At 42.8% G+C, this 23,162-nt stretch overlaps 1 protein-coding gene across 1 annotated transcript; it reads left to right on the top strand.

The window, feature by feature from the left end:
- Window positions 1–1,632: 1,632 nt before the first annotated feature.
- Window positions 1,633–23,059, top strand: DDB2 (damage specific DNA binding protein 2). Its single transcript, XM_082628603.1, has 10 exons — window positions 1,633–1,977; window positions 3,116–3,249; window positions 3,658–3,849; window positions 18,285–18,430; window positions 19,725–19,824; window positions 19,917–20,094; window positions 20,422–20,564; window positions 22,069–22,233; window positions 22,380–22,425; window positions 22,727–23,059. The coding sequence occupies exons 1-10, from the start codon at window positions 1,851–1,853 to the stop codon at window positions 22,774–22,776; spliced, it is 1,281 nt and encodes a 426-aa protein (XP_082484729.1). The 5' UTR covers window positions 1,633–1,850; the 3' UTR covers window positions 22,777–23,059.
- Window positions 23,060–23,162: the final 103 nt, after the last annotated feature.

Here is a 23,162-nt window from a genome sequence, read left to right as displayed (position 1 = left end):
AGGATGCTATTCTCCATCCCCCAGCAAACTCCACAAAACCCCATCTTCCCCATGAGGCTTTCCTAAATACTACTTTCTCCATTAGATTATCTTTTCTGCATGCATCTAAAAGTCTTGGTTGGCATACCACAATTTAGTACTCAACTGTGTTCTAGCTTGAATTGTTTGACTTGTTTCACATGTATCTTTTTTTATAAATTTATTTATTTGTTTTTATCTTTGGCTGTGTTGGGTCGTCCTTGCTGTGCGTGGGCTTTCTCTAGCTGCGGTGAGTGGGGGCTACTCTTTGTGGCAGTGCGCGGGCTTCTCTTGTTGTGGAGCACGGACTCTAGGCGCACAGGCTTCAGTAGTTGTGGCACGTGGGCTCAGTAGTTGTGGCTTGCAGGCTCTTGAGCGCAGTCTCAGTAGTTGTGGCGCACAGGCTTAGTTGCTCCACGGCATGTGGGAGCCTCCCGGGCTAGGGCTCGAACCCGTGTCCCTTGCATTGGCAGTCAGATTCTTAACCACTGCACCACCAGGGAAGCCCTCACATGTATTTTTCTTCTTAGTAGATTGTAAACCTTATTTAGTGGCAGGGCCATTTCTCATACTTCAGGATCCTCCAGAAATGAGCGCCCGCTGAGGTGAAACAAATGGCTGGTCTGAGTAAGGGGGAGAGGGCAGCTTGCTTCTGTATCACAGCTCTGAAAACACAGCTACAGGCCTGCAGGGGAGAAGCCATTAGCTTGCCCTTTCCCCTGCTGGCTGCCATTTCTAACACCCTGAGCTGATCTTCCCATCAGGAAAGCTTTTTCCAATTTTTCTTTTGGAGCAATCATTTCTTTCCAAGAGTTATTATTATTATTATTATTTTTTTGGCACTCTCTTCTGTCCCTACCTGTCTGAAAGCTCCTTGAATGCAGGATCTACCATTAATGCATTTTGTCTCCTGCCACTCTCCCAAAGCACCTGGCACCTGACTTAGACGATGGAAGGAAAGGACCAGCAGTTCCCGACCAACCCCATCTCCTGCTTGGCTCGACGCAGAAAGCGGGGTGCATCAGAACTGTCTCCTGTCGGGCCGGGTGGGAGGCCTATGAGGCTCACTGCAATGGCCTTTGGCACAAGACCTCAGCCTGGGCAGTTAGCCGCACGCTCTCCGGCCCATCATCACTGCCCCGGGTTGCTCCTTAGGAGGACACTAAGCAGGTTTGGGGAAACTTTAATTAAAAGCTGCGAGTTTCAACCACTCTCCACAGAGACGCTGGGATTCGGTAAAGCTGGAGAAGTATAAGCATCAACATCGACCGCAAAGCCAGCAGGCAGAATCAGCTCGGTTTCCACCGCCGGGATGCGGCTTGCTTTCTACAAAGCCTACTCACGCCAACTGTACGGATCATCCAATCACACAACTCGAGAGGGCGTGGTCACCAATTAGAAGGCGGAGAAGGCGGAGCCGAAGCCTTGATTAGCGTCCGGTCTGGGGCGGGGGGCGGGGGGCGGGGGGCGGGGCCCCGGGGCCCCGAGGCCTGGCAGCGCCGCGTCTGAAGAGGCTTCAAGTTGGGAGGCCGAGCACCGACGGCCATGTTTATTTCTGGCAGGTCAGCTGACTTGGACTAGCTCAGGGCCAACACGTAGGCGGTATCCCTTTTCTCTGGGGAGCGGATGAGGTCCTCCCCTCACACACTTCCCATCTCTCCGCGCGCGCCCCCGCCTTCCCGGTGAGCCTGTTTGGCGGGAAGTTGGCTTAGTTGGCCTACCTGTGGCTCAGCGGGTTCTCTGGTCCCCGCCTTGTTTTTCCCCAGAAGCTTTTCAATCTTTCCTCGGTCATCTCGGCATAAGGCATAGTACCCCTTCGCACGGAGGACGCCATGGCTCCCAGGAAACGCCCAGAAACCCAGAAGACCCCTGAGGTGGTTGTGCGCCCCAAGAGCAAGAGGAACAGAAGCCCCTGGGAGCTGGAGCCCGAGGCCAAGAAGCTCTGTTTGAAGGGCCCCGGTACTGCCTGCGCCTGCTGCTTTAATTAATTCCGCAATTTGGGGTTCTCACACAGGAAGCTGGAGTGGGGGAGTGGGTGCCCCTGGGTCCCTGAGGCTGTCCCAAATTATGAACGCCTCAGGCTGTGCATTTTGTCTGCAGGTCCTTTGACACCTTAGAGCTTGGGCTTAACCTCCCTCAGGTGACAGGAAGAGGCAGATGAGCTCCATTACAACAGACACAACGGACTTTTCAAATTCCTTGTTTGTACCAGAATTTTTACACACTGAGGACTGCTTAAGATAATCCTACCTTGCCTAGTGGTGTGTGTACTTAATTTCTCTAGTCACGATTGCTAGCTGTATGTCCTTGGTTTAACTGCAGGAACCCTCCATTTCCCTCCTTCCTTCCTTCGAAAACTCATTCATAGGGGTTTATTGGGGCTTGAACTTGGGGCTATAAGGAATGTAGGGAACTCAAAAGACAGGGGGTTGTTGATGAAGTGTTTTTTTGTTCATGAGAAGAAAGAATTGGCTGTCACGAGGTGGGATTCATAGAGATCAGGTCCTCAAATACATGTTGGTAATCCAGAGTTGCTTTATTCCTATTCTAGGTGGATCTACCTTCCCAAAAGTAGCCTAGCGAATTTAGCGCCACACCAGACCCTATGGATCCTGCTGGTTTTAAGGAGAAGAGATTGGACTTAGGGCCAACCACTGGTCACCTCTACATTATTTTAATATAGGATTTAAAGAAACTGCTTTTCCCAAAAAGTCACTTCTATGCTGTCCTAAAATCTTTTTATTGTGCTTTATATATAACTTTTAAATTGTCACCCAGCCCTATCACTAGTTTTCCATCCCAAACTGTGAAGAGTTCTGCAGTTCTCATGTGTTTCTTTGGCTCAGGAACCTTGCAAGATCATAGTTTCACTTCAGAAGTACTATTTTGGGGAATGTTTTTTGGAAGGGGCTGAATCCCTACTCACTTTATTTGTTGTGCTGGGTGAGACTGGGCAGAACATAGAAAAACCTTAGGAGACGATAAGAGAGATTGTCTATGCCAAAAGAAGCAACAAGGCGTTCTTTTTGGGATGTTTCAGCAGAAAAATCTTTGAGTGAGATTGGAGCGGAAAATATGTATCTGTTCTGCTTGGCAGGTCCTAGCAGAAGATTTGACTCAGGCTGCCTTTGGGCGGGGTTGGCTAGCCTGCGGGTCCCGCCACCATGCAGCATCGTCAGGGCCCTCCACCAGCATAAGCTGGGCACAGCTGCCTGGCCATCACTACAGCAGGTGAGGCGTTTCCTGGCTGAAGAGCTCAAGGGTTTGCATGGTGCCTTTTTTTTTTTTTTTTACTGCTGGATGGTCCAAAATTAGATGCTGGGTTGGTTCAGTGGGTTGTCAGAGTGGTCAGATCACCCCCACCTTGGTGACTACTGGGCACTCAGCCATGTAGAAGTGCCTACTGGGCACTCAGCCATGCAGAAGCCCTATGCTGTAGGGGGTCCCAGCAGGAATGCACCCTGCCTCCTTGCTTTCCATGATTAGATCATGTATATTGCAACTATTTTTATGCACAGAGTCAGGCAGTTATTTTTCCTTCAGTGGGAGGGCCTGACCCCACTTATCTATGCGGGAGTCAGAGATTGGCCATTTACCCTTATGTTTCAATTCAACTTAATTTTTTTCTCTCTGTATCAGGGTCTCCAGCAGTCCTTTTTGAACTCTCTGGCTTCTTACCGGATATTCCAAAAGGCTGCCCCTTTTGACAGGAGGGCCACATCCCTGGCGTGGCACCCAACTCACCCCAGCACCCTGGCTGTGGGTTCCAAAGGGGGAGATATCTTGCTCTGGAACTTTGGCATGAAGGACAAACCCACCTTCATTAAAGGGGTGAGCAGTTCCCTGTGCCAGACGATAGTGCTGAAGAAGTGTTTGTTGAAGGGATGAAAAGTCATCCGGTAACAAGGAGATACTTGAGATCGAAAATAACTGTGGGTATTTTCAAACGAGTCAATGGTGATGATACTCAACTCTTTATTGAACGCCTGCCCTTAAAATATTAGAAAGTATGAAATAATTGATCACCCTCGTAAACCACCTAGAATCTAAGCCCTTTCTTACCTCCTTGACCTCATCTTGTACCACTGTCTTTCCTCATTTCCTATGCTTTAGCCATACTCGCTATTTCTATTCCTGAAACTGAGTCTTTGCACTTGCTGTTCCCTTTGACTAGAGTGCTCTTTCCCATGGTTTTCTCACGGCTGGCTCCCTCTTATCATTCAGGTCTCGGCTCAATATATTTCTTCAAAAAGGCTATTACTGACCGCTCTGCCTAATCACTAACGACTCCCTATCTCATTATCCTGCTTCACTTTTCCCCCACAATGTTTATCAATAGCTGAAATGTTTTACTTATTTGTATGTCTTTATACCCACTGGAAGGTAAGCTCCATGATGGCAGGGACCTTGTTTTTCTGATTTACCACTGTATCCCCAGTACCTAAAACAGTGTTTGGCCTAGATAGCTGCTTTGTATTTGTTGAATGAATGAGGGGCTTGGAGTATAACTGGATAGGTGGGATGTCTGCCTACAAGATAACTAACAATACAGCAGTACAGATGCTGAATGCTACAGAACATGAGAGAAGGAAGAACCTCTTGTGAACTAGAGTCAACAGAGGTTTCATGGATGAGTGAGGAGTGAGGAAGGACAATATTTAGATAAATGGAGAGAAAAGGAGGAAAGGGAGAGTGTGTTTGGGGCAAGGTTTGGCATAGAGCTTTTTAGGGATGGTCTTAATTGTGCTAGTGTTTGTCATCAGTCGCTGAGGGGTGAGGGTATTGGCCCCTCCACCAAAGACAAGACTTGGCTTGCCCAGCTGGGGACTGACATTGGAGGGCTATACTGTGAAAGGTGATGCTCTGGGTTTAGAGCAGGAGCCACAAATTCACATGCCTAAAGAAGCCAGACAGATAAAAGAATGATGTAGGATGGTGGTTAGTGGTAAATTGGAGATGGTTGACAGGTGAGAATCTAGGTCCTGAGGTATCAGATCTGATTTTTTCAAATGAAGACTGAAATGTTCTGACTTTTAAAAATTGTAATGAAACACATATAAAATTTACCATCTTAACCATTTTTAAGTGTACAGCTCAGTGGCTTTAAGTACATTTACATTCTTGTGTAACCAGTCTCCAGAACTTTTTCATCTTGCAAAACTGAAACTCTGTAGCCATTAAACACTAATTCCCCGTTCCTCCTTCCCTCCAGACCCTGGCAACCACATTCTGCTTTCTATCTCTATGATTTTGACTAAGTATCTCATACAAGTGGAATCAGACAGTATTTGTCCTTTTGTGACAGGCTTATTTCACTTAGCACAGTGTCCTCAAGTTTTATCCATGTTGCAGCATGTGTCAGAATTTTCTTCCCTTTTAAGGCTGAATAATATTCCGCTGTATGTATGTACCACATTTTGTTTATCCATTCATCTGTTGATGGATATTTGGGTTGTTTCCACCTTTTGGCTTTTGTGAATAATGCTGCTGTGAACACGGTTGTACAGATATCTCTTCGAGCCCCAGCTTTCAGTTCTTTTGGTTATGTACCCATAGTGGAATTGCTGGATCACATTGTGACTCTGTTTTTCATTTTTTGAGGAAGCACCATACTGTTTTCCATAGAGGCTGTACCATTTTCCATTCCCGCCAACAGTACTCAAGGGTTTCAATTTAAAATATCCTGGTTTTTAATGTTGGGAACTAAATGAAATTGAACATGCTCTGTAGCTAAACAAAACACATTTGTGAACTGGATTCTGCATTAGCTCATTGTTTTTCTACCTCAGGTTTAGCGGCCAAAGGTAAACCCAGCATGAGTTCTTTTAAGTGGAGGGTTTGGAGAGCAGCTCATCAGAAAAGGCCAGGTTAGGCAGGCTCGAAGATTAGGATTCAAGGTATGAGATCAGTGTTCAAGAAAATAAGTGCCTGAAGCCCAAAGAAAGGCAGCCAGGGGATTACTTGGTGGTCTGTCTACCCAGCTGGTAAGACAGGTGGACCCCCAGGAGGGGTAGCTTTAAGTTGAAGTCAGAACCCAGAGCTCAGGCAGGAGGAGATTGGTTTTTTTCCTAGGCATCCAGGACATGGGAATAGAGAAATTTAAGAAACAGCCTAAGAGTGTCCTAGGGGAAGAGTTTCCTGACTAAAAGGGGAATGATAACTGCTTTGAACTTGTGTCAGGCTGAAGCTGCTTTTGGTTTATATCACCCTTTATTATGATGTGCATTTAAGTGAAGTTTCCTTACATACTTGTGGAGATTGGTCTGGGTATTTGAACTCTGTGACTAGTAGGGAGCTAGGTTGTAGCAGGAGAAGGGTGTGTGGTCTGGAGAACTGTCTGTTTTTACTCCCAGAAGCTGACAGCAGAAAGTTGATTTGAGAGCAGTGACTGAGGGAGCAGCGGTGCTTCATTTTGTCATTTCTTTAGTCATCTGACCTTGGCTCTGATCTTAATCTTTCAGGCCCTTGGCGAGGGGACATGTATTACATTTTCAAAATGAAGATTATTTTATTCTCGTTGTAAAAATGACCTGTGCTCATTGTAAGAAATTCAGGCAACACAGAAAAAAGTATAAAGAATAAAGTAACTATTACCTGAAATCCCCATTTGGGGCATCTTTATCTGCGTGTATATACTGTTATACACACACGTTCTTCTACTTATATTTTTTTGTAAATATTCTATCCTAGAATCTGTTGTATTTTACTTATTAGATCATATCCTAGTTTAGTCATCTTGTACCAGATGACGACCACTTAAAAATATCTTATTTCCTGGACTTCCCTGGCGGTCCAGTGGTTAAGACTCCATGCTTCCACTGCAGGAGGCGTGGGTTCGATCCCTGGTTGGGGAACTAAGATTCCCACATGCTACTGGGCATGGCCAAAAATAAATAAATAAAAATTTAAAATATATATCATATTTCCTTTTTTTGGTAATGCCTTTGGTTTTGGTATCAGGGTAATGTAGACCTCATGTAAAGAGTTGGGAAGTATTCCCTCCGCTTGAATTTTCTGGAATAAGTTGTATAGAATTAGTACTATTCCTTTCTTAAATTTTTCATAGGATTCACTAGTGAAGCCATCTGGGCCTGGAGTTTTCTTTGTTGGAGGGTTTCTAACTATATATTCAATTTCTTAATAGATACAGGGCAATTTAGGTTATCTATTTCTTTTTTTTTAAATTAATTTATTTATTTTTGCTGTGTTGCATCTTCGTTTCTGTGTGAGGGCTTTCTCTAGTTGTGGCAAGCGGGGGCCACTCTTCATCGCGGTGCGCGGGCCTCTCACTATGGCGGCTTCTCTTGTTGCGGAGCACAGGCTCCAGACGCGCAGGCTCAGTAGCTGTGGCTCACGGGCCTAGTTGCTCCGCGGCATGTGGGATCCTCCCAAATGCCGTGGCCCGAACCCGTGTCCCCTGCATTAGCAGGCAGATTCTCAACCACTGCGCCACCAGGGAAGCCCTATCTATTTCTTCTTGAAGCAGCTTGGTAGTTTCTTTCAAGTAATTTGTCCACTTTATCTAAATTTTTGAATTTAGTGGTGTAAAGTTGATTATAGTATTCCCTTATTATCCTTTTAATATCCATAGGATCTGTAGTAATGTCCTCCCTCATATTTCTTTTTTTTTTCATATTTCTTGATATTGGTAATTTGTGTCTTCTCTTTTTTTTTCCCTGATCAGTCTTGTTAGAGGATTATCAATTTTGTTGACATTTTCAAAGAACCAGCTTTTAGTTTCATTGATTTTTTTTCTCTGTTGTTTTTCTCTTTTCTTTTTTGTTGTATTATTTTCTTTCCTATGCTCACTTTGGGTATAATTTGCTTTTCTTTTTCTGGTTTCTTAAAATAGAAACTTGAATTGTTTATTTGAGACCTTTCTTTTCTAATATAACCATTTAATGCTATACATTTCCCTCTATTTCTTTAACTGCATCTCACAGATTTTGTTGTGTTTTTGTTTCCATTCAGTTCAAATTATTTTCCAAATTCTTTATGATTTCTTCTTTGACCTATGGGTTATTCTGAAGTATTTTGTTTAATTTCCAAATATTTGGGCATTGTTGAGATAACTCTGTTATTGATTTCTAGTTCAATTCTGTTACGAACAAAAGACATTTTACATGATTTCACTCATTTTACATTTTTTATTTGTATTTTGGCTGAGCATATGGACTATCTTAGTGAGTTTTCCATATGCATTTGAAAAAAAATGTGTATTCTGCTGTTTTTGGGTGAATTTTTTTTTTTTCCTATGGTTGCACTGCGCAGCATGTGGGATCTTAGTTCTCCGACCACGGATAGAACCCATGCCGCCTGCAGTGGAAGGATGGAGTCTTAATCACTGGACTGCCAGGGAAGTCCCTGTTTTGGGGTGAATTATTCTCTAAATGTCAGGTTAAGTTGGTTGATAGTGTTGTTTAAATGTTTTGTATCTTTTTTTTAATGTTCTGTATCCTTACTGATTTTATGTCTCATCAATTATTGAGAGAGGAATATTGGAATCTTCAACTATAAAATTGTGGTTCTGTCTATTTTCCTTTAGTGTTTGCTTCAACATTTGGAAACTCTGTTATTAGGTGCTTACACGTTTAAAATTATGTCATTTTGATGAATTGACAACTTTGTCATTGTGAGATGTCTCCCTTTACCCCTGGTAATATTTCTTGTTCTGAAATCTTTGTTTGATATTAATGTAGCCACTGCAGCTTTTTTATCATTAGTATTTACATTGTATATCTTTTTTCATACTTTTATTCTTAATATATTTGTGTATTTGTATATAAATGAGTTTCCTGTAGATAGCATGTAAAAAAAAATCCAATCTGGGAATTCCCTGGCAGTCCAGTGGTTAGGACTCCTAAAACTAACACAGTGTTATATGTCAATATCTCAGTAATTTTCTTTAAAATTTCATTTAAAATAAAGTTAACCTGTGGGAAATTCCCCGGTGGTCCAGTGGTTAAGATTTGGTGCTTTCACTGCTGAGGGCCCGGGTTCAATCTGTGGTTGGGGAACTAAGATCCCACAAGCCACATGGTGGCACAGCCAAAAAAAAAAAAAAATCCAATCTGACAATCTCTACCTTTTAATTGGACCATTTGACCATTTACATTTAATATGATTATAAATATGTTTGGGTTTAAGTCTGTTATCTTGTATTTCTATTTGTCCCATTGCTTTGCTCCATTTTTCTTTTTTTCTTGTCTTATTTTTGGTTGAGTACTTTTTATGATTCCATTTTATCTCCACTATTGGATTATTAGTTACACTTCTTTTCCTTTCTTTTTTCTCTCTTTTAGTAGTTGTTCTTGGGTTTATAATGTACATTTCTTTTTTTTGACCACACAGCTTGTGGGATCTTAGTTCCCTGACTAGGGATTGAACCTGGGCCCTTGGCAGTGAAAGTGAGGAGTCCTAACGACTGGACCACCAGGGAATTCCCCACAATGTACATCTTTAATGTAAGAGAGAACCTTCAAATAATGTTATACCACTTCACATGTACTGTAAGACTCTTACAACTATATATTTACTTCTGTTTTCTCTCTTCTGTCATTGTCCTACATTTTACTTCTACGTATGTTATAAACCCTACATTTTTTTTGCTTTACACAATTATCTTTTGTTTTTGTTTTTTGTTAAATCTTTATTGAGATATAGCTAATATATGATCAACTGCACATGTTTAAAGTGTACGATTTGATGAGTTTTGACATATGTATACAACCATGAAACCATCACCACAATTAAAATAATGAACATATCCATCACCCCCGAAGTTTCCTCACACACCTTGGTAATCCATCCCTTTCTTCCCTCTGTCCTGACACCTGAAAATCATTGATCCACTTTCTATCCCTATTGATCATTTTCAAGATTTTTATATAAATGGCACTATACAATATATACTCTTTTTTTTTGGCTTCTTTCATGCAGTATAAATATTTGAGATTCATCTACATTTTTGCATGTATCAGTAGTATTTTTTCTCTTTCTGAGTAGTTTTCCAGTGTATCGATATACCACAGTTTATTTATCCATTCACCTGTCGAAAGGCATTTGGACTTCTTCCAGTTTTTGTTGCAAATAAAGCTTCTATGAACATTCATGTACAGGTCTTTGTGTGGATATATGTTTTCATTTTTCTCAAGTAAATACCTAGTTGTGGAATAGCTGGATTGCAGGGCAGGTATCTTTTAAAGATACTTTTTATTTATTTTTATTTTTTAAAATATTTATTTATTTATTTGGCTGTACTGGGTTTTAGTTGTGGCACATGGGATCTTTGTTGTGGTATGTGGGATCTTTAGTTGTGGCATGCGAACTCTTAGTTGCAGCATGTGACCTAGTTCCCTGACCAGGGATCGAACCCAGGCCACCTGCATTGGGAGCGTGGAGTGTTAGCCACTGGACCACCAGGGAAGTCCCTAAAGATATCTTTTTAATTTTTAATTTTTTAAAATATTTACTTTCTTTATTATTATTATTTTATTTTTTTTGGCTGCGTCAGGACTTAATTGGGGCATGCAGGATCTTCGTTGAGGCACACGAGATATTGCGGTGCGGGCTCTGTTGTGGCACGTTGGCTTCTCTCTAGTTGTGGCGCTCAGGCTCCAGGGCACGTGGGCTCCAGAGCACGTGGGCTCTTTAGTTTTCAGCAGGCGGGCTCTCTCGTTGAGGTGCACGAGCTCTGTAGTTGCAGCGCACGGGCTTAGTTGCCCCGTGGCATGTGAGATCTTAGTTCCCCAACCAGGGATTGAACCCGTGTCCCCTGCATTGGAAGGTGGATGCTTTACCACTGGACCCAGGGAAGTCCCAAGATATTTTTTAAATGAGAAAAAAACTTTAATATTTACCCACATATTTGCCATCTCCAGGGCATTTCATTCCTTTGTATGATCCAGAATTCCTTTTGGTAACATCTTCCATTTTCTTTCTGCTTGAAGAGATTCCTTTAACGTTTTCTGTAATGTAGGTTGGTTGGTGATGCATTTTTTCCTTTTGTTTGTCTGAGAAAGTCTTTATGTTGCCCGCCCCCTCCTTTTTTTTTTTTTTGAAGGTATTTTTGGTGGGTATAGAATTCTAGGTTCATGGGACTTTTTTTTTTCTTTTAGTACTTTAAAGATAATTTCTGATGCAAAGTCTGCTCTCATTCTTATGTTCCTCTTCATGTGGTTTTTCTTTTTTTCTTTTGGCTGCTTTAAAAATGGTCCCTTTGTCATCTAAAGTAATATTCACAGGTTCCAGGGATCAGGGCATGGACATCTTGGGTACCATTATTCAACCTACTCCAGTTAGCATGGGTCTAAGGCAGCCTATAGTTTAGATGTGAGTTGACCTCACCCTGAGGCAGTACCCTTCTGAGGACTCTACTCAATGTTCTGTATATTAAGAATTTTTTCATTCTGGATGGTGAGAATACAGACTGTTCTGAGGATTTCTCCTTCTATTCATTTCTGGTGGTTTTACCTCAGCCTTATGTAGTTTCCTTATACACATTTACCCAATAATATTTACTCCAAGGCCTGAGGGGACCCCTCTGAAAATCTCCAGAATGCTCTCTCTGTATATCTCCCCCTCCAGCATTTTCCCCCACAAATTCTTGCCCTGTTGGCTTTCCCAAATTGTCACCTCAGCTTAATGAGACTATTAGGCTGTTTGGGTCCTCCCTCCCTGTGCTGCAGCCTGGATACTCTTTCCAAGCAGTAAGCTGGGACAATTGCAGGGCTACCTCATTTCTTTCCCTCTTGTCTTGTGCTGCCTGTTGCCCAGTGTCTGAAAACTCATTTCATGTATTTTTTCATTTTTTTTAGTTGTGTAAGGCAGGAGGATATATCTGGTTTCTGACACTCCATCATAGCTGGAAGTAGAAATTCATACTTAACTAATTTTAGTAGTTTCTCTGAGGATTTAAATTTTTTTCCTACACAGTCTTGTCATCTACAAATAAATGAGTTTGATTTCTTACTTTACCATTTTTTCACTTCTTTTTTTGCCTTATTCCATTGGCTAAGACCTCTACTACTTTGTTGAATGTTGGCTATAACAGACATCCTTGTCTTATTCTTGATTATAGAAGGCTTTTATTTTTTGTCATTAAATAAGGTTTCTGCTACTTTTTATTGTGATAAGATATACATAACATGAAATTTACCATTTTAACCATTTTAAAGCGTACAACTCAGTGGTACTAAGTACATTTACATTGTTATGCAACCATCACCACTATCCATCTCCAGAACTTTTTCATCCCCAAATAAAACTCTGTACCCATTAAACAATGACTCTTTATTACCCGTCCCCTCAGCCCTACTAATCTGTTTTCTGTCTCTGAATTTGATTATTCTAGGTACTGCATATAAATGAAATCATACAATAAATATTTGTCCTTTGGGGTCTGACTCCTTTCACTTAGCATAATGTTTTCAGGGTTCATCCATGTTATAGCATGTATCAGCCCTTTATTCCTTTTTGTAGTTGAATAATATTCAATTGTATGAATACACCAAATTTTGTTTCACCATTCATCTGTTGATGGACATTTGGATTGTTTCTGCCTTTTGCTGTTATGATTCAGCTGCCATGAATGTTCATGTACAAGTTTTTGTTAGAACTGTTTTCAGTTCTTTTGTGTATATACCTAAGAGCTTGTTCGTTTTTAAAACTTGTTTATAAATACCTTTTATCAGATTAAGTAAGTTCCTCTTTTATTCGTAGTTTGCCAGAAGCTCTTATCGTGAATGATAATTGAATTTCATCAAATACTTTTTTGTCTCTTGAGGTCAGCAGTGATTTTCTTCCTCTATTCTATTAATGTGGTAAACTACACTGATTGTTTTTTGTTTGTTTTGGTTTATTAGTTATAGTCGATTTTTTCATTTAAATATTTTTTTCACTCTTTTACCTTTACAGTTATATTTCTAGCAAGTGATATTGCTCTTTTAAAAACTGTGGGAAAAGCACATAACATAAAATGTATCATCTGAACCATTTTTAAGTGTACTAACACTATATCACATTGTTTTGCAACAGAGTTCTAGAACTTTTTCATCTTGTGAAACTGAAACTGTGCCCACTGAATAACAATTCACCATTTCCCCTTCCCTCCAGCCTTTGGCAACCACAGTTCTACTTTCTGCTCCTGTGAGCTTGAACTACTTTAGATACCACTAAGTTTTGGTGGTTTTATGGTTTTACCGTGGCTGTGTCAGAGAATATTCTTGTAGGAAGTACACAATAAAGTATTTGAGTGTGATGGGACATCATGTTGGCAATTTATTATCAAATGGTTCCAGAAAAACAGTTCTTTGTGCTATTCTTGCAACTCTTCTATGAGTTTGAGATAGTTTGAAAATAAAGTTTAAAAAAAAAAGATTGTTTCTTCCTTAAATATTTAGTACATTCACCACTGAAGCCATTAGGATCTGGAATTTACTTTGCAAGAAAGTTTTTAGTTGTGACTCAATTTCTTTAATAGATACCAGAGTATTCAGATTTTTCTTTTTCATCTTCTTTCAGTTTGGCAAGTTTGTACTTTTCTAGGAATTTGACTATTAACTCTAAGTTTTCAAACTTATTGCCAAAAGATTGTTTATGATGTCCTCTTATTATCTTTTAAAATGTCTAAGATTTATATTGATAATCTTTTCCATTCATTAAATTGGTTATTTGTGCCTTCTTGTTTGTTTGGTCATTCTCACCAGGGATTTATCAATTTAATTATATTAGTCTTTTCATGGAACCAACTTTTGGCTTTGTTGATTCTTTCCACAGTGTATTTGTTTTATTTCATTAACTTCTGTTCTTTTTTTTTTTCCTCTTACTTTCTTTGGTTTTAGCTTGTTTGTTTTACAGCTTCTTGAGATGGATGTTTGAGTCATTGATTTTTAGCTTTTTTAACTCTCATGAATATGCTCCTATGAATATCTGCATACAAGTTTTTACATCAACATGTTCATTTCTGTTGAGTATATATCTCTTGGGTGTATCTATGTCCTGGGTCATATGGTAACTTTATGTTTAATTTTTCAAGGAATTGCCTGTTTTCCAAAGCAACTGCTCCATTTCACTTTCCCACCAGCAATGTAGGAGGGCTTCAATTCCTCCACATCCTCACCAACACTAAACTGACAAAAATTGTACATATTTAAGGTGTACCACATGATGTTTTAATACATGTATGTACTGTGAAATGATTACACCATCAAGCTAATTAACATCCATCACCTTACATAGTTTTTTGTGTGTGTGCGTGCACGCATGCGTGCTGAGAACACTTATCTACTCAGAAAATTTCAAGTATGCAGTACAGTATATTAACTATAGTCACCATGCTGTACATTAGATCTCAAGAATAACTGAAACTTTGTACCCTTTGACAAACATCTCCCCATTCCCCTCCCCCCACCCCAGCCCCTGGCAACCACTATTCTACTCTCTGCCTTTGTGAGTTTGACTTTTTTAGATTGCACATGTAAGTGAGATCATTCAGTATTTGTTTTTCTGTGTCTGACGTCCTCCGTGTTCATCCATGTTGTTGCAGATGGCAAGATTTCCTTCTTTTTAAGGCTGAATAATATTCCATTTATACACACACACATACCACATTTTCTTTATCCATTCATTCATCAGCAGACACTTAAGTTGTTTCTGTATAATGCTGCAATGAACACAGGAGGACAGAACTCTTTGAGAAACTGATTTCATTTCCTTTTGATGTGTACCCAGAAATGGAATTACTGGATCATATGGTAGTTCTATTTTAAACTTTTTGAGGAACCTCCATAGTATTTTCCATAATGCCTCTACCAATTTACATTCCCATCAGCAGTATTCAAGAGTTCCCTTTTCTCCACATCTTTGCCAGCACTTGTTATCGCTTGTCTTTTTTTTTTTTTTTTTTTTTTTTTTGCAGTACGCGGGCCTCTCACTGTTGTGGCCTCTCCCGTTGCGGAGCACAGGCTCCGGACGCGCAGGCTCAGCAGCCATGGCTCACGGGCCCAGCCGCTTTGCAGCATGTGAGATCCTCCCGGACCGGGGCACGAACCCGTGTCCCCTGCATCGGCAGGTGGACTCTCAACCGCTGCGCCACCAGGGAAGCCCTCGCTTGTCTTTTTGATAATAGTCATTCTAACAGGTGTGAGGTGATATCTCATTGTAGTTTTGCATTTCCCTGATGATTAGTGATGTTGAGCACCTTTTCATATACCTGTTGGCCATTTGTATGTATTCTTTGGAAAAATGTGTATTCAAATCCTTTGCCCATTTTTAATCAGATTGTTTTCTTGCTACTGAGTTGTCCGAGTTCCTTATATACTGTTAATATTAACCCCTGATCAGATATATAGTTTGCAGTATTTTCTCCCATTCCATAGGCTGTCTTACAACACTTGTAATTGTCTTTTTGATTATAGCCAGCCTAGTGGGTGTGAAATAGTATTTCATTGTGGTTTTGATTTGCATTTCCCTAATGACTAATGATGTTGAGCATCTTTTCATGTGCCACTATTTGTATATCTTCTTTGGAGAAATGTCTGTTGAAATCCTGTCCTTTTTGTTTTGTTTTGTTTTGTTTTTTTGGCTGCACTGTGCAGCTTGCCAGATCTTAGTTCCCCAACCAGGGATTGAACCCTGGGCCACGGGAGTGAAAGTGCCAAGTCCTAACCACTGGACCGCGAGGGAATTCCCTTTGTCCATTTTTAAATTAGGTCTATTTTTTAAATGTATACTAATTACAATTATTTTAAAGCCTGTGTCTAATAGCACCAATACCTGGATCTCCTTTGAGTGTCTTTCAACTATTGCTTTTTCTCTTAGTTATTGGTTATTTGATATTCTGGATAATTTTAGATTTGATGCAAAATATTGCATATAAAAACTTGTAGAGATATAATTTGAAGTTTTGAGTGCTGTTATTTTCCTCCAGAAAGAATTTTTTTCCTCTGGCAGGCAGGTCAGGTGGAATCAGATCATCTTAATCTGATCAGTGATTGAAATGATTTGAATCTGGACTTCAGTCTTTGTGAGGGATGGTCTGTTTCCAGTTTGCTCTTATTTTTAGGGTTTCGGGGATCCTAACTAAAAGCTGGGCTTTTTCCAAGACCTCTCCTCCTTGACAGGTCTGAACTCCAGTTTCTGCCCCTCTTGAGACTGACAGAACCTCTGCTCAGCTTCTCAGCCACCACGTTCTTATCTGCATAACGCCTCAAGAGGAAAAGCAGCATCGCAATGTCAGGCGTACCTCTCTGCTTCTCTTCTCTCTAGGAGGCTGGACTTCAAGTCCTTGATGCCTTGATAGCTCTTCGTTGACTTCAGAAACTTGCCTTTGAAAACATGTATTTTATCTGTCTTTTCTAGTTTTTCTTGACAGAAGGTTGGCCTGACACCAGCTAACCCACCATCCCTGGAATTGGAAGTCTCAAACATATCTCTTTTTCATATTTTGTCCAGGTTTGGTTAGTCCTTCTCAGTGCAAGAGTTGGTCATAACCATTTAGCCCACCCTTGCTAGAACACTCATGCGTTTTACCTTAAACTGTTTACGTGTGTTTATTACTAACGCTTTGACATAGGGCCAGTCCTTTTCTTGGAGTAAGTGTTGACTGATTAGGGTTCACCTGGTCTTACATAACCCATATCCATGATGCCTTTTTTATAGGGTCTAGTTTCCATTCCCCAAAAGTGGAGACATAATTTAAAATTAGTTGTGGAGCAATCTGATTGCAGATTCTTTTTAAATTTTTATTAGTTTCCCACCCTAATTGTTTATAAGTATCTCACCCATGCTTAATTCAACAACTATTATTTTTAGCAAATCATTTTTATCTAGTTTTTCCAAAGCGTTCATATGGATTTCATAGAAATAACAATAGTCTTTTCTTTTTGCACATATTTCATCAGTTTAATTAAATTACATTTTTTTTTTTTTTTTTTTTTTTTTTTGCGGTACGCGGGCCTCTCACTGTTGTGGCCTCTCCCGTTGCGGAGCACAGGCTCCGGACGCGCAGGCTCAGCGGCCATGGCTCACGGGCCCAGCCGCTCCGTGGCATGTGGGATCTTCCCAGACCGGGGCACGAACCCGTATCCCCTACATCGGCAGGCGGACTCTCAACCACTGTGCCACCAGGGAAGTCCAAATTACATGTTTGATGAAATGTTTTAAGTGTTTAAAGTTTAAATGTTTAATAAATCACATCATGTAAATTAAGTCACATGATGACAATACAAACTACAACTGGCATATATAGGTTTAAGAACAAACACAACTAACCCTTCGTAAGCATAGAACTCAGCTAGTGGGAGCAGATTATCTTATAGCAGCAAGGGTTTGGTGAACCATGGGCATCAGTGAGAATGTTTCAGAGAGGGAATGGAAAGTGCCTGTTAGTATGCTGATTGAGTTAAGTGGATGCTGTGTAAGAGGCCTTGTAGAACTAAGGCTGGGACAGCAACAGCATACGGGAGAAGTGGAGGAGGAGCCTTGAGGATGTAAAGTTCTTAAAACAGTGCTTGATATATAATAAGCACTTAATAAGGTTATGCTACTGATGTTATCATGATTATTTTCATCATCATTGTCTGAGATGTCTGGAAAAAACAGGAGCTCAGATCTGACATCAGCCCTCCTAACCCAGCCACTGTTCCAAGCTGAAGCTCTTCTGAAAAGAGCACTTATATGCTAAACAGATTATGGTATATCCGCACAATGGAATACTCAGCAATAAAATGGGATGAACTATAGATACAGACAGCAAGTGGGATGAAACTCAGGGGCATTACACTGAGTGAAATGAAAGAAGCCAGTCTCAAAAGGCTGCATACCGTATAATTCATTTATATGACAGTCTGTCAAAGGCAAAACTATTGTATAGTGATGGAGAAGGGATCAGTGGTTGCCAGGGGATAGGAGTCGGTGGGGGGAGGATGGGACTACAGTGGGAGAGCACAAGGGATTTTTGGGGAAGTGACACAACTGTCCTGCACCCTAATTTTGGTGGTGGTTACTCAAATCTACACGTGTTAAAATTCATAGAACTGTATACCAAAAACAACAAATTTACTGTATGTTAATTAAAAAGTATGAAATTAAAACTAAAACCTTAAGAAACAGTACTGTGGAGAGCATCCTACTGTCTAGGCATCTAAGCTGGCCTGGCCCCAAGTGCGGTCTGGCTGGCTCTTGTGTCTGAGCAGAGTATGTGCACCCAGGCTTCGTCCTCTTCCTGGGCCGTTGTCACTCACTGGCTTTTTTCTTCCTTGTGTTAGATTGGAGCTGGAGGGAGCATCACTGGGCTGAAGTTTAACCCTCTCAATACCAACCAGTTTTTCACCTCCTCAATGGAGGGAACAACTAGGCTGCAAGACTTTAAAGGCAACACCCTCCGAGTTTTTGCCAGCTCAGGCACCTGCAAGTGAGTAGTTTAACTCAGAGGGGAAAGGGCTTCTAGGCTCTCGGTGTAGTTCTGGCGAGAGCATCCAGGTCCCATTTCTTTTACCCAAACCTGGCACAGGGAAGAAAGGAAAGGTGTTAGCTCCTTTCCATGTTTCCCTCTCTCTCAGACTTTTTCTTTAGCTGCTCTTACTCTGGGCCAGGGGGGTTACTGCTTCAGGGAGCGGTTCTGGAGCTTCAGCTTTTCTCAGCATGGGAAGCTTCAGCTCTTCTGTCAGTCATTCCTGTATTAGACTAGACCTTGATTCTCACTGGACAAGTCAACATGGCATTTGCCTAGAAAGCCACTTAAAGCCTGGAGCAGGAATGAAGAACTTAAGATTCCATTCCTTGCATTCACTGGGATGTAATGACCTGACCAGTTCCTTGATGGAAGCTTAAATGGATATGATCATGTCCATAAAGCACTTTGGACTCCCCAAGAGCAAGTGGCTGGAGAAATTACAAAATGCTTGTCACTTTGATTTCTAGCCAGAGACATGACTCTGCCCCCTAAGTATTTGGGGGTGTGGGGGTCTAACTAGCACTGGGCTGCCCCACAGGGGTAAGAAGTACAGGAGCAATAGGACAGGTGACAGAACGGACTTACTCTTCCACAAGAAGCCCTCCCCCTGAAAGATGTTTACAAGGGATGCAAAAGGCAGTGTAGCAAGGATTTGAGGGGGAAAAAATGTGAATCTGAGCTCTCCTGGCTGGGTATCAGGATCCCTGAAGCACCCTCCAACCCCATCTCTTCACATCATGTAGTCCGAGGGACAAAAGAGCAAGATACAGCTTCTGAGTTGTGTGTGCCTTTCCCCCTGAATGCTCAGAAGGGGGCAGAAGTTCCTTTCTAGCCAGCTGTGAGGAACAGAGCTGGGCAGTCCCTGTTTGGTGTGTCACATCTCCTTTGGCCAGACGAAGGGTGGAGGGTGAAGGGAGAAAGTAATACCTGAGTCTTCCTCAGGACCAGGGCTGAAGGGGGCAAGCCTGCCTGGGGACCTGCGTTATGGCTCTGGTTTTGGCTGCTTCAGGGACTCTGAGTAGCTGAGGATCCTGGGCCCAGCAGTAACTGGACAGGTTTCTGAGCCCCACCACCCCCATAACCTCTGTGGGGCTGGTAGACAAGTCTGAGTGCCCCTCACTGGGAGTCCACGACAAGTTATTCATTCATTCAACAAATATTTATTGACTGTCTAATTACGTGAGTTGCAACAGGGAATAAATGGAACTTGCCTCTGTCCCCAAGAATCTTACAGCACAGTCTCTCCCTCCAGCTTCTGGTTTTGCAGCCTGGATGTGTCTGTCAAAAGCCGAGTGGTGGTCACAGGAGATAACGTGGGGAACGTGATCCTGCTGAACATGGACGGCAGGGAGGTGCGTTCTCTGGAGCCCAGGTCCTCCCCTTCCCTCCCTGACCCCCAGCCTCAGTTCTGCGCCCCCCACCTGAACCGAGCTCTTCTCTGCAGCTTTGGAATCTGAGAATGCACAAAAAGAAAGTGACCCACGTGGCCCTGAACCCGTGCTGTGATTGGTTCCTGGCCACAGCCTCCGTAGATCAAACAGTGAAAATCTGGGACCTGCGCCAGGTTAGAGGGAAATCCAGCTTCCTCTACTCGCTGCTGCACAGGCATCCCGTCAACGCAGGTGTGATATACCAGACCTCGTCCTTCCTGCAGACCCTGCTGGCCCGACCGCTTCAGGGGTTTTCCCTCAAAGTGTAGAAGCCACTAGGCCAAACCTTTATACCCCAGATAGCATCGGCCAAGCTGAAACCTGAAGCCTTTCTGACTCTAGCTGCTCGTATCAGCTGCTGAGCCTCTAGGATGTTTTTGTTCGCAGCCCAGAGTCACCTCCCTTCCACCTGTCTCTAGAAAGGAGAGGGAGGGAGGGTGCCCCTGCAAGAGGCCTGTGAGGGCCGGGACAACAGGGGGCCCGTGGTTCCCTGAGCTCAGGGGCTTTTCACTTTGCCAGCTCATTTCAGTCCCGACGGTGCCCAGCTCCTGACCACTGACCAGAAGAGTGAGATCCGGGTTTACTCTGCCTCCCAGTGGGACTGCCCCCCAAGCCTGATCCCACACCCTCATCGCCACTTCCAGCACCTGACACCCATCAAGGTAAGTAATGGAGAGAAGGGAGCTGTGATCGTGGGATGGATCAGGTCTACCAGGGTGGGGAGGAGGGGGCAGATACAGAAGCCTTCAATGCTAGACCTCTTCCTGCGCGGACACAAAGCAATCTCTTTTATTCTCTGGCTCTCTCTCCACCTTTTGTCCTGCTCTGTGATCCCATTTTACTGAGTTTTCTTCATGTCTCTTTGATAAGCTTATTTCCCTGAGTTTTTTCCACGCAGCCCAGATCTCACTGTGGGCACTTTCTGAGATCCTAACCCTCTGTTCTGCCCTTAGTTTCAGTTACCTGTGTGTGCAGCTGATCTGCAAGCTAACCTTAGCCCTCATTAGCGGCTTCTCTAGCCTCAGTCCCTAAGGCTTACAGTCTTCAAGTCCTGTGATTCTTTCCTGCTCATGCCCCAAGCAGTCTGAACTCTGCCAGTCCTTCTGCTTTGCTAGTATATATTCTTTTCTAGAACCACAGCCCCTCTTCAGACCTCCAGATCTCGTCTGTACTTCTTTAGTCAGTATAGCATAGTTCAGGCAAGCGGACAACCCCGGGGTTAGAATCCTTGAGCAAATTACTCAAATTTTGGATCCCAGTTTCCTGGTCTATAAAAAGCGAATAATAGTATCTGCCTTACAAGGTTGTTGTGAGGATAAATCCTTATACTTAAAGCACGTGGCAACATGCTTAGCGCCTAGTAAGTACTCGGTAAACAGTGATGACTTGGTAGTAGAGTGGCCCCCACGTACCTCAAATCAAATCCAAGCTCTCAGTAACATCAGGGTCCTTTAGCAGTTGGTGTTCCCCATTGATCCTTCCTTCCTTATCTCCCACTTGGTATCCAGCCAGCCCAACCAACAGCATCCCAGGTGCGACTTGTTTGTGACTTATTTCCAAGCCACTGCCGGTAGCACTTCTTCCTTCCTGCTAACCATGTCTTTTCTCCTTCAGAACTTCCTTTAAAAGCTTTCTTGGGAAAATCCCATCAAGTGCTGTCATTCCAATGGCTGCCAGATTTGTTTTGAGCAGGGTGATCTGAGGAACACAGGTGTCCTCCCCTTTTTCAGTCACCAGCCATTTTCTACTCAACTCATTGACATTGATGGAGGGAGAGTAGTGGGACTACTTCAGAGCTTACTAGGTCCTATTTGGTTTTGCTTACCAGAGGCTTTTCGCTTTGTCTGTAGCTTACCTCTTTGGTTCACGTCTGGGTCGGGCTGATGTTAAAACATTTATCAGTTGGTATGATCTCAGGAAATGCAAAGGAGAGAGAAGGCCTGAAGGTGTCCTAAGGGTCAGGGAGGCCAGCTGGGGATTTTAAATTTACAACGGTAGATGCACACGCACTTGAAAACCATTCTTGTTGTTTTATGTAGGTCTTATCTCCATTATTAAATTGTTGGCAATTGTATTAACAGTTGTTGTTAGTGGCAAAGATACTTTTGATGTCCCTCTTGACAGTGTTCTGCGTTTACTCTTGTGACCTGCCTCTCCATCTCCTAGGCAACCTGGCATCCTCGGTACAACCTCATTGTCGTGGGCCGATACCCAGATCCTAATTTCAAAAGTTGCACCTCCCATGAATTAAGGACGATTGATATGTTTGATGGAAGCTCAGGAAAGATGATGTATCAGCTGTATGACCCAGAATCTTCTGGTATCATGTCGGTGAGGCTTGGGCCCTCAAATAATGATGGGAGGAAGCAGGGATTCACCTTACCTTATTGGATCAAAAACGACCAGAAATTAATCCTTATGTGCCCTTCTCCCAGTACCTTCATTCCCTCCTCATGCTTATCCCCTTGTCTCTGCAGCTCAATGAGTTCAATCCCATGGGGGACACACTGGCCTCTGTGATGGGTGAGTGAATCTCAGGCTGGTAAAGCCCACCCTACTCCCCAAGGTTCAGGGCAGGTTAACCTCAGCTTAGTGCTGCTCCATTCACCCCAGGGTCGTAGTCAGTAAAGATGATGACCAGGGGACAGCGGGCTCTTTGGCCTAGGCCCTCCATCCCTCTTGCTTTGTCTTGGTCACAGCAATGCCTGGCTGCTGCCCAGTTTCCTGGTATCTCCTTACCAAGTCCTAGGTTCCCCACGCCAGCCCCAAGTTTTCAGAGGCTAATAACGGACGGTGCGAGTCAGACTGGTCTCACTCCTCCTAGGTTATCACATTCTCATTTGGAGCCAGGAGGAAGCTGGGAAGCGGAAATGAGAGACATTAATGAAGGTGGGGGCCAAGCAAGGGCTTGGAGCCCCATGAGAACAAGTTCTGCGAGAAGAGGCGGCTTTGTGTTAAAGGGCCAGAGGTATCCGAGTCCTTAGGGTTGGAGCAGGGGCACTGGGACTGCGACACTGGGACTGGGACACTGGCATGTACTGTTCCGGACGTAGCTCCAGAAACTCCAGAGTTGGCGACCCAGCTGCCCCAAGGGTCCTTGCTATATCTAGCCTGGAGCCAAGCTTTTCTTTTCTCCTCCCTGACATGCAGTGGCAGAGGATCAGGTAGTGGTTTTCGATGTGTTCACTATTCACATGGCCAATAAAACCATACCCAGCTGAGCTTCTGAGTGGATCTTCCAGCACTGACCTGGTCAAAGG

This window comes from Mesoplodon mirus, assembly GCF_964341445.2.
Source record: "Mesoplodon mirus genome assembly, chromosome: 7".
NCBI classification, from domain to species: Eukaryota; Metazoa; Chordata; class Mammalia; order Artiodactyla; family Ziphiidae; genus Mesoplodon; species Mesoplodon mirus.
This window is presented reverse-complemented; position numbering and strand designations above follow the sequence as displayed.